This window comes from Odocoileus virginianus, chromosome 4 (genome assembly GCF_023699985.2).
Source record: "Odocoileus virginianus isolate 20LAN1187 ecotype Illinois chromosome 4, Ovbor_1.2, whole genome shotgun sequence".
Classification (NCBI taxonomy): Eukaryota; Metazoa; Chordata; class Mammalia; order Artiodactyla; family Cervidae; genus Odocoileus; species Odocoileus virginianus.
In genome coordinates, this window is record NC_069677.1 from 76,673,351 (window position 1) to 76,685,705 (window position 12,355).

Below are 12,355 nucleotides of genomic sequence, written 5' to 3' on the forward strand. Positions count from 1 at the left end.
TTTATAATATTTTGTTTCTGTTCTACCTTAAAGCTATGATGGATGCTTAATTTTCTTCTTAATTGATTCATTCCAAACCTGAACCACGCTAGGGGAAATGAGGTCACTTAAAGATGCTCTCCGCCTGGGAATTCCCTGGCAGTCCAGTGACTAAGATGTTGTGCTTCCACTGCAGGACGCATGGGTTCAATCTCAGGTCAGCACTAGGATCTTGCTTGCCACTTTGGATGGCCAAAAAAACCCTCTTTGCTCTACCAGCAGAGCCCTTAGTTTAATAACTACTGGGCTTCTCTGGCGGCTTACTTAGTAAAGAATATGCCTGTAATGCAGGAGACCCAGGTTCAACACGTGAGTCAGGAAGATTCCCCCAGAGAAGGAAATGGCTTCCCATTCCAGTATTATTGCCTGGAAAATCCCACAGACAGAGGCGCCTGGTGGGCTACACAGTCAACTGCATCAAAAAGAGTAGGATACGACTGAGTGACTAACACACAGTTTATGCTTAGCTGAGGGATTCAGTTCAGTTCAGTTTCTCAGTCGTGGCAGACTCTTTGTGACCCCATGGACTGCAGCACGCCAGGCTTCCCTGTCCATCACCAACTCCTGGAGCTTGCTCAAACTCATGTCCACCAAGTCAGTGATGCCATCCAACCATCTCATCCTTTGTCGTCCCCGTCTCCTCCAGCCTTCAATCTTTCCCAGGATCAGGGTCTTTTCCATTCAGTCAGCTCTTCATATCAGGTGGCCAAAGTATTGGAGTTTCAGCTTCAGCATCAGTCCTTCCAATAAATATTCAGGACTGATTTCCTTTAGGATGGACTGGTTGGATCTCCTTGCAGTCCAAGGGACTCTCAAGAGTATTCTCCAACACCACATTTCAAAAGCATCAATTCTTTAGCACTCAGCTTTCTTTATGGTCCAATTCTCACATCCAACATGACTACTGGAAAAACCATAGCTTTGACTAGATGGACCTTTGTTGGCAAAGTAATGTCTCTGTTTTTTTAATATGCTGTCTAGATTGGGCATAACTTTTCTCCCAAGGAGCAAGCATCTTTTAATTTCATGGCTGCAGTCACCATCTGCTGTGATTTTTATAAAGTCTGAAACTGTTTCCATCATTTCCCCATCTTTTTGCCATGAAGTGATGGGACTGGATGCCATGATCTTAGTTTTTTGAATGTTGAGTTTTAAACAAACATTTTCACTCTCCTCTTTCACTTTCATCATGAGACTCTAGTTCCTCTTTGCTTTCTGCCATAAGGGTGGTGTCATCTGCATATCTGAGGTTATTGATATTTCTCCTGATAATCCTGATTCCAGCTCATGCTTCATCCAGCCCTGCATTTTGCATGACGTACTCTGTATATAAGTCAAATAAGCAGGGTGACAATATACAGCCTTGATGTACTCCTTTCCCGATTTGGAACCAGTCCTTTGTTGCATGTCCGGTTCTAACTGTTGCTCCTTGACCCGCATACAGATTTCTCAGGAGACAGGTAAGGTGGTCTGGTATTTCTCTCTTGAAGAATTTTCCACAGTTTGTTGTGATACACACAGTCAAAGACTTTGGTATAATCAATAAAGCAGAAATAGATGTTTTTCTGATATTTTCTTGCTTTTTCGATGATCCAGTGGATGTTGGCAATTTGATTTCCGGTTTCTCTGCCTTTTCTAAAACCAGCTTGAATATCTGAAAGATCTTGGTTCACATACTGTTGAAGCCTGGCTTGGAGAATTTTGAGCATAACTTTACTAGTGTGTGATGTGAGTGCAATTGTGCAGTAGTTTGAGCATTCTTTGGCATTGCCTTTGGGATTGGAATGAAAACTGACCTTTTCCAGTCACTGGAAACTCAGCCACTGCTGAGTTTTCCCAATCTGCTGGCATATTGAGTGCAGCACTTTAAGAGCATCATCTTTTAGGATTTGAAATAGCTCAACTGGAATTCCATCACCTCCACTAGCTTGGTTCATAGTGATGCTTCCTAAGGCCCACTAGACTTCACATTCCAGGATGTCTGGCTCTAACCACCATTGTGGATATCTGGGTCATGAAGATCTTTTCTGTGTAGTTCTTCTGTATATTCTTGCCACCTCTTCTTAATGTCTTCTGCTTCTGTTAGGCCATACCACTTCTGTCCTTTATCGAGCCCATCTTTGCATGAAATGTTTCCTTGGTATCTCTAATTTTCTTGAAGAGATCTCTAGTCTTTCGCATTCTATTGTCTTCCTCTAATTCTTTGCACTGATCACCTCGGAAGGTTTTCTTATGTCTCCTTGCTATTTTTTGGAACTCTGCATTTAGATGGGTATGTCTCTCCTTTTCTCCTTTGCTTTTCACTTCTCTTCTTTTCTCAGCTATTTGTAAGCCTTCCTCAGACAGCCATTTTGCCATTTTGCATTTCTTTTTTGGGGGATGGTCTTGGTCACTGCCTCCTGTACAATATCACGAACCTCCATTCATAGTTCTTCAGGCACTCTGTCTATAGATCTAATCCCTTGAATCTATTTCTCACTTCCACTGGATAATTGTAAGGAATTTCAATTAGGGCATATCTGAATGGTCTAGTGGTTTTCCCTACTTTCTTCAATTTAAGTCTGAATTTGGCAATAAGGAGTTCATGATCTGAGCCACAGTCAGTTCCCGGTCTTATTTTTGCTGACTGTATAGAGCTTCTCCATCTTTGGCTGCAAAGAATATAATCAATCTGATTTCAGCACTGACCATCTGGTGATGTCCATATGTAGAGTCTTCTCTTGTGTTGTTGAGAGAGGGTGTTTTTTTATGACCAGTGCATTCTCTTGGAAAAACTCTGTTAGCCTTTGTGCTCCTTCATTTTGTACTCGGAAGGCCAAATTTACCTGTTATTCCAGGTATCTCTTGACTTCCTACTTTTGCATTCCAGTCCCCTATGATGAAAAGGACATCTTTTTTGGTGTTAGTTCTAGATGGTCTTGTCGATCTTCATAGAACCGTTCAACTTCAGCTTCTTCAGTGTTACTGGTTGGGGCACAGACTTGTATTACTGTGATACTGAATGGTTTGCCTCGGAAACAAACAGATCATTCTGTCGTTTTTGAGATTGCACCCAAGTACTGCATTTCGGACTCTTTTGTTGACTATGAGGGCTACTCCATTTCTTCTAATAGATTCTTGCCCACAGTAGGTAGATATAATGATTATCTGAATTAAATTCACCAATTTCAGTCCATTTAGTTTACTGATTCCTAAAATGTTGAAGTTCACTCTTGCCATCTCATATTTGACCACTTCTAATTTACCTTGATTCATGGACCTAACAGTCACAGTTTCTATGCAATATTGTTGTTTACAACATTGGACTTTACTTCGATCACCAGTCATATCCACACGTGGGTACTGCTTTCACTCTGGGTCCATCTCTTCATTGTTTCTGGAGTTATTTCTCTACTCTTCCTCAGTAGTTAAGGGGTGGATCATGGAATCACATACAGCTTTCCCAGGCAAGGGCATTATCTTGAAAGGTCCACAGGTGCTGATTTTCTTTGTAAATAACTGATGTTCTGGGGCTGAATTTTCCTCTTATGTCTATCATGCCTCGTTCGGACACACCAGTGAAGCAGCTAATGGGGCAAGTGTTATTGTGTATCCACTTCAATTTTTCAAATTCATATATAACCTTTCAAATTTCAGCCAGAGGTATCTATCCAGCTCATCATGCAGAAGAAACACTCTGAATTATTAAATATACCTCAGGGTGGGGAATCAGTACATCTTCATTTGATATCAGATTCATTCTAACTATCCTCTAGAGCTCAGAAAATTAGGGAGTGACTGCAGGTGCCTGTTTCTGGGAGTAAATGTGAGAGTCAGTAGCAAACACAAGCGTAACTCAGCAGAATACATGACAAATATGAAGCAGAAGCACCATCAATTTATATTCATCAATCAAGTCTCTAAGACAGAGCTCTGAAAGTGACAGGACATCTGGGAATGTGGACATGATCTCAGCACACGGTCATCTTTTCTGAGGGCTGACAGGCAGGTTTTTTGATACGTTTGGAGTCTGGACTGTTACATTTTATCCTGTGATGCTCAGGCTGCTTTTGTAGGTCCCAGGTCCTCTTAGATCTACTGGTATGGGTCCCCAACCTCACAACATGAACCCCACAATCAAAAAGACTGAGAGATAAGCCAAAGGATTCCAGCCCTCATCTCCTCACCTCCTGACAGAAGACTACAAACTCTATATAACATTCCTCGTGGAAGACCATGTTGCTTGATTGACATTAGAAGAAAACCCCACAATCATTTTTTTGGACTAAGGACCCTGTGTCCCAAATAACATCCAGAGATCCTCTTGGATGCCTTCTAGCTCCATGATTTCATGCCAGTCTCTCTCAGCCACTCATTAGCTAAAACACAGGCTAATAGGCATTACTTGTGTATTCTTTGCTGGATATTTTATCATTTTTAAAAAATTTATCAGTTTTATTGAAGTATAATTTATGGACAATAAAATGCGCTCATTTAAATTACAGAGTTCAATGGCAGGGTGAATGGGAGGGGAGTTTCATGGAGAATGGATACGTATATATATGTTTGGTTGAATCCCTTTTCTGTCCAACTGAAACTACCACAACATTGTTAATGGGCTATATTCCAATACAAAATTAAAACTTAAAAAAAATTGAGTTTAATAAGTTTTGACAAATATATACATCTGGGTTACCATCACCACAACAGGTTCCTTGGGTACTTTTGGAGTCACTTTCTAACACCATGATCCCCAGGCAACCAGTGGCCTCATTTCTGTCACTGGGGGTAAGTGCTGCTAGTTCTGGACTTCATAGAAATGGAATTATTCAATAGAAATTATTTCATCTTTATCTTCTTTCATTTAGCACAGCATTTAGATATGCACCCAAACTAGTGTATATTCATAGTTTGCTTCTTTTCATTGACGAGTATTACATTGTATGGATAAATTACAAGTTACTTTGTCTGTTCATCTGTTGATTGACACTCGCTTCTACTTTTTGGTACTATATATAAATACAACTGCCAAGAACATCTGTGTTCATCCTTGTAGACATGCTTGCATTTCTCTTGGTAACCATCTAGAAGTGCAGTTGCAATAAGTAAACATTTTCTTTTTAAAAATAAAAACAATTAAAAAATATCATTGTCAATCACCTTATTTCCACTTGGATATTTAAAGGGAAGAAATGGCACCATAAATCATAGGTCAACCTGCAACTAAAGAAAGGGCATGTGGGCTTCCTATGGGCAAGCAAAGTATGAAACTCTTGAGGGCCAAGCTTTCTCTGAGCACAGGGAAGGAGCTCAGAACTGGCTCAAGGAGTGGCTTGAAATTAAGGAAATTAAGTGGCAGCTGGTCAGGCTCTAGGTAGGCAGCCAAGGTGGACAACTGTGCAGCCTCTGCATGAGAAGAGCCATGCTCCGGATGGGTCTGGGGCCCCCGAGTTCCAGGCTATTCCAGCTTTGCAAGAAATGCTACTCTGAAACTCAGCTGTTGGTTGCTAAAAATAAGGCTAGAGTGTGATAAAGTTTCTGGCAAGAATTAATGTGCAAGAAATCATCAGTATTACATACAAGGAGTTAAATGAGGATAATTTCTTCAATGTTCCAGTCATGCTTTTTCATTTGATTATAATGGTTACTCATGACTTCAGCTAGATTAAATCCACCATAGTCAACTAAACACATATCAGAGGTAAATAATGCATCACCCTGTCCTGTTTCTCTGCAACAAACTCAATTCCAGAAGGAATTTCCTAATTCAACAACAAAGACTGATTAAATATTTGGTAAAGGAGCTTAAAAAATGATTGTGTGATTTTATTTCACATGTACAAACCAGATAAAAAATAAATAAAAACTTCCTCTGGGTGCTTAAAGTTTGTAGTCAAATCTTCTAAAAGGTAGAGAATAGGAGAAATAATGAACCACTTCAGAGTTCATGAAAAAATTAAAATCTCCTGTCTCAAAATTTCACAATTAAGCTATGAAGTCACTAATCATCCTGCAGTTACTAACCAATCATCGAGCCAAGGGCTACATGTTCATAGTCCTTCATAGTCTCCCTTTTCAATTTAATATGTAAGGAAGAACAGAAATTAGAAAATACAAATTTACAGAGAAGGAAAAAATAAGGGAAATTTTATAAGTATTTTCCAAGGCATTTGGCCAAACTAAAACTACTACATGTTTTTGGCTCTCACAGCTTATAATGGGGATTTAAATAGTGTTTCCTTACGGCATGGACAAGGTGGGCAAAGGAGTGAATTGGCCTATTTTCAGTTTGGTTGGTAACTCAGCACATGGCCTGCCCCAGCAGAACCTCCTGACAGAGGACAAAGCATGAGGTACAGAGGCTGCCAGCCCAGAGAGTCCAGGCAGCTCTGTGGTCTGAGCTAGCTGAGAAGTAACGTGCACTGAAGCAGGAACTCTGGAGCCCTAATTTGCCCGGGACAGCAAATTAATCACTGTCTTTGGTTTCTCATTTGTGAAATGAATCGGTACCTTTCCTATCTGAAATCCGGAGGCTGGGCCCAGGCCTCTCACTCCTAGACCACCTGCTCAACACCCCGTCCTGGGGCTTCCTCTTTCTAGATGGTGACGGCTCTTCAGCAACACACAGGCTGTCAGAATTGGTGCTACTTGGTGGCTGTCTGGTCCAGCCAGGCCTTGGAAAGAAAGGCCCAGAGGATAGTTCTATGCTTCCAAATTTTACCTTTGGAAAATAACAAATAATGTACTAAAGAAACACCTGCAAAGAACCTAGATGCAGATCAATCTGATACACATATCTGTCTGCCAACAACTCCCATTACCAGGTGGCTTCCAAAACATCCTTTCGAAAGTTGGCAGATGGTACCTGAAGACTTCCAGGTCCTGGTCTCCTCACAGCTGAAGGAGGCAGTACCAGCTCTCACAGCTCCAACAGGAAGACATCAGATGCACACTTGGGCTGAAATGACCAACCAATCCAAGTGCCACTACCTTCATTTTTTTTTTTTTTTTTTTGAAAAGAGAATTCAGCTCCTGCCAAAGAGAGTTTCAGCCACAAGGATGCACCTGGAGACCTCTGACCACAAGATGCAAGGCTTCCACGCCCCCACCCCCATCCCAGGCCCTCCGCAGCAGACACACTAAGGCCTATGACAGAAGTCTCTGGAAGCACCTCCCGATGTCCCGGCTGCCTCTGCCTGCCTTGCAGACCTGTGCTCACCCAGGAACCTCCCTGCACTTGGACTGAAACTTGAATTAGGATTCATTCTCTCAACCTTTCTGGGCTCCTTCCCCAACTCTCCTGATAACATTTTGTACTTTTAGCCCCATCTTGGCACCTGCCTCTCAGAGGTCCAAACAACGTATCATTCATTCACTTGAGGAATGTTGACTGAGTGCCTACAACGGTCCTGGGCTTCCCAGGTGGCGCTAGTGGTGAAACTCGCCTGCCAGTGCAGGACACATAAGAGACGTGGGTTCAATTCTGGGTCAGGAAGATCCCCTGGAGGAGAGCAAGGTGACCCACTCCAGTATTCTTTCCTGGAGAATTCCATGGACAGAGGAGCCTGGTGGGCTACACAGTCCACGGGGTTGCCAAGAGTTGGACATGACTGAAGTGACTATGCACGCACATACAATGTTTCTGGCACTTGTCCATAGCCCTGGGGAGAAGGGTACAGAACTGCAAGGCCACACATTCCCAGCCCTCCCTCTCGGGGTCATGAACTGCTTCCTCCCTTTGCCTTTCACCATGTGCTGAGAGCAGATAACAGCCTCAGGTCATTCACTTTACTAATGGATTGCTTCATGGTTAAGGAAACTGTTGCCAGGGGCTTCCCCCACTGGGCCAGCCTTTTTTACTCTAAAACTCATGTTTTTTTACCATTAGGCTATGATAACCCAGTTTGGCTGACAGCTCTGAGCACTTTCTTTTCTGGCTCATGAGGGCCAGGAAAACAAGTTACAGAGGGAGACTGTATTTCAGAGCATTCACAGTCCTACACAGGTTAGGGGTGATGCTGCTTAACTCATACAGAAGGGGAGGTCCCTTGTTCAGTGTGAATTTCTAGCTCATCTTCACTATGTCAAGAAGACAGAGATGATAGACAAAGCCTCAGTTTCCTGATCTGTATCACCTCAGCTCAGCTCTGGCAAATGATAGAAGGTGGCTGCATATACTGCTTAACTCATACAGAAGGGGAGGTCCCTTGTTCAGTGTGAATTTCTAGCTCATCTTCACTATGTCAAGAAGACAGAGAGGATAGACAAAGCCTCAGTTTCCTGATCTGTATCACCTCAACTCAGCTCTGGCAAATGATAGAAGGTGGCTGCATATACCCGAAGCTTTCCCCAGAGGCCACCAGGCCCACTGGACGGTCAGCCACACCAGCCCACCTGTCATCCAAGAGCAGCCTTCTGAACACTGATGCAAATTCATACCATGATTTCCAAGGTCAGCTATGGTGTCCTCCACATTTGACCCAAGTGTGCGGAGATCTAGGGGAGGAATGGGCTGAGACTCAGGCAGGTTGTCTGAAGCTGGGTCATCAAATTCCTGGCAAAAAGTAATGAACAATTCATGAGAAGCTGATCAGAGGAAACAGCAATATCACAAGTGAAACAATATTCTTGTTTAGAAAATGATTTGGAAACAAAAGCCTACCTAATCCTCTCCCTTAAACATGATAACATTTTTAAATCTAGGGAAGGCAGCTTGGGATGAGAGAAACAACTTTGAATTAACTTGCCAGGTGACCTTGGGCAAAGCACGTAACCTCTCTAGGCCTGAGTGTCAGGGTCATGGTGAGGGTGAGGCAGGTGGGACGCCCAGGGCGCACACAGAAGGAAGTACTGACTTGCAGCATTGGCTGCTGAGGATGAGGATCTCCTTCCATTGTGCACCCAGGCCTCACGCTCCCCGCAGCCTAGTCCAGCCCTGCTCAGCTTCCTCATCTCAAGACTTCAGGTGCTGGCTTTGATAATGTTCATGCTCTCTTCCAGCTTTTACAGCTCTGTGATTTTATGAATTTAAGTTCCCTAAAAGAAAGAGATCTAAGAGGTGACATAAGAGTTTATACTTCAAAAAAAAAAAATGTTAAACTTCTCAAATATATCAACAGGCATTTCAGCTAATCACTGTGTCTATATGTGTGTGTGTGTGTGTGTGTGTGTGTATACCACCCAGACCTAATGCTGAATTGACCTGTTTTCCAGGATAAATGGTTTTCATGGAGAACTAGTCCAAGAGCACCTTCTTATCAAAAGGAGAAAGTTCAAACTAATCCTAAATAAATAAGTAAAACACAGCTATGCGACACTGTGATGTGGCATCTGTGGAAATATAGTCATAAATATTTTTAAGAAAAATAGTCCATTTTTTATACTGTATAATAATTGTTGCAGGAGGTGAAACGGGCTCCAAATTTCAAAGGATCACCAATAATGCAAAAGAAACAGAGACTGTGTGAAATGTGCCTTTGCGTCTATTTCAGAAATTTTTTGAAAACAAGTATTTGGATTCTCAATTGACTTCGATTTCCTGAGGTTCTCTTTGAAGAGAACTGTTATAATTGTCTTAGAAGGAGCAGGACATGACCTGCTCTTTCATCCCCAAGACTATTTCACATTTTCAGGCCTGACCTGCCACACTCTTCACAAAAACCTTCACACCTGCATATATCCCAGGGTAAAAGCAAGACTGGGCTTAGTGTGTACATCGCGGTATCTAGTTGCTTTAAGCTACAATCCTTTAAGAAATGGTGCCAACATGATTCCACAGTCAACTACACTTCAAGATTTCAAAGCCCAAATCCAGCAGAGCAGAAAATGCCTGCCAGAGAAAAAGGCCCCGTCAGTCAGGATCTGAAAAACAAAGCAAGCCACTCTCCCAAACGCCTCAAAGAAATTTTATAATGTTTAAGGGGTGACACAACCAACCTGTGTCTCTCTGAGCTTTGGTTCTATCTCCAGCTACTGCTTTTGAAATATAATGAGGTGTGCTTCAGCTCGCCAGACAGAAGCAAGAGGACTAGAGAACAGAGCCCAGTGAGAGGAGGAAGAAAGTCAACCACAAATGCGCATTTGGGGGAAGACGGGGGTGTGTGCCTCTTCATTCCTTCTTCCTTTTTAATTATGTTTTTCTTTAGCTTCTTGCACCTGAATGATCCAACTTATTTCTCACACTATACTTCATCCTTTTCAGCTCACTGATGCCTCTCCACAGATGTCTAGACCCTTTAGTCCATCTGCAAAGTGTTCAGCTCTCTGTCCTTGGTTCTCTGAATATGTTACACCTGCCTCACTCCTGGGCTTCCCTACTGGTTCAGTCAGTAAAGAATCTGCCTGAAATGCTGGAGACTATGAATGTGATCAAAATGGTCTCCACTCTGCCTGGCCTCCTCTCTCCATCCTCCTCCAGGGCGAACAAGAACCTTTGCTCAGGCTGCCTCTCCTTTTCTTCCATTCCCATTAAATGTTCTGTTTTTCCTAAAGAGATAATAAGAAGATCTGCTCATCATGGCTTTCCCAGATCCTCCTCCATCTGAAGCTGCTTTCAAGAACCCAATTTCTGTTCATTACTAATCAGTGTGATCCTGGCCCAGCAGCATCCGAATCACCAGAGAGTTTGTTAGAAATGCAGTATCTCAGGCCCCACTCCAGACAAGGCAAGTCAGAATCTGCATTTCAAAAAGACCAACAGGTGATTCAGGTGCATTTTGAAGTTTGAGAAGTGCTGCTAGAAGCCATAAGAATTTGGAGAAGGGCCAGCTGACTGTAGAGCTGAGCGGTCAAAGATGGTTCTCCTGAAGAAGACGTGACATTTGAAAGAGGGAGAGTGGGATGGTACCAACGGGCCAGAGGGAAGCAGCTGATTGGCACAAAGGAAGAGAGACCTGGGGTGCTGAGCGACACCATGCGCTGGGCGCAATCAGCCCTGGGCGCAATCAGCACTTCCTGTCCTCATCAGTATGCAGCTGAGGAAAGCTGCTTCTGAAAAGCTCAGGACCAAAGACGTTGTTGAACTGAATTCTACCAACCAAAGAATGAACCACCACTGTCTCTGACCAAGACAGCCGCAGGCACCTCCCTCCTGCCTCTGCTACTTGCTGATGGATGGGGAGGGAATTGGGAGAAACTCGGCAGACACTGTGGAGGTTATGAGTTGGGACTCCATAAAATCTGTGAAGCCTCACATTCCTCATCTGAACTGAGCCAAGATCTGGAATCCCATGTAGGGTAATACAGAGTTAATAAAATCTTAAGTGACTTTAGGATCCTCCAAGGACCCTGATTTTTGTAGGATGAATAGGACCTCATATTGTACAGTTGCTTTGCACTGGTAATGATCATATCAGAAATTAAAAACAACACAAAAATGATGATTTTGAAGGCCCATGAAGAAAAGTACAGAAGTTAAGAAGTTATCCAACACTAAAATGTAAGATTATACTTGAAACTATGTTTTTATTTACCATATGCTAACTTCAATATGGTTAGAATAAAGTTATTTAGGCTTTATAATACAAAATGTTACCATATCTGTACTTCTCAATTTCCAGTCTCTGGGGGTAAAATCCCTTAGAAGCAGGGGACTCTGAGCATTCCAGAAAAAAAAAAAAAAAAAAAAAACGAAAAAAACCCTCCCAACCCCCAGCTTCCCTGAGAACCAGGGTTGGGATAAAGAAGTACCAGCGCCCCCACGTTGTCTGCTGAGGGTTCAATTGATAGAGACTCCTAAAATCAGAGAAGGCTGGGCCCCTATCTGCTCTAGCTTTGGGTTTTCAGAACTCGAGAGTATTCACAACCACTAAGTCATCGAGAAAGGTGACTCCTCAGTCAGAGAGCAGCAGAAAACAATGTTCCCAGGCTCTGCTTTGTCTGCAAGTGAGCTCCAGTAGGGGCTCCTGCACACCCCAGATTCCGAGTCCTCTGCTGACTGAGCTACAGTAGTAGAAAGAGTGTCTGCAGGCCTGGGGATCACCCCCACAACTTCAGGGGGCCTGGCCCTTCCTGCTAAAGGAAAGACTGTCCCTCAGATGCAGGAGTCACCAACGAACAAATAACCAGAATTTGAAACAGTGAACTTCTCCCCAAAAATGACTCCTTCTCAAGTTACTTTTACCAAAAGAGCTGCAAGGTTGGTATTGATGCCCATTATCCAAATACAACCCTGAAGAAAAACTACGTAAGTATCAAAGCCCACATCAAGGTCAATGAAGATATGTTTAACCGTTAGGGAATGGTATTTGCTATTCAGGTGCTTGGGATGCAGAGGACATGAATCTGGGGTGCATTTCATGTGAGTCTGCAACTTTATTTATTATTGAATATCTAGGGT

General features: G+C 42.9%; 1 protein-coding gene across 12 annotated transcripts in view; it reads right to left on the minus strand.

Moving 5' to 3' along the window:
- Positions 1 to 12,355, minus strand: part of NEK11 (NIMA related kinase 11) — a 282,586-nt gene that overhangs the window by 143,270 nt on the left and 126,961 nt on the right. For all 12 annotated transcript variants that reach the window (XM_070466776.1, XM_070466770.1, XM_070466765.1 and 9 more), the window contains one exon: positions 8,458 to 8,572. In XM_070466776.1, the coding sequence (XP_070322877.1) occupies positions 8,458 to 8,572 (115 nt within the window). The remainder of the gene's footprint in view (positions 1 to 8,457; positions 8,573 to 12,355) is intronic.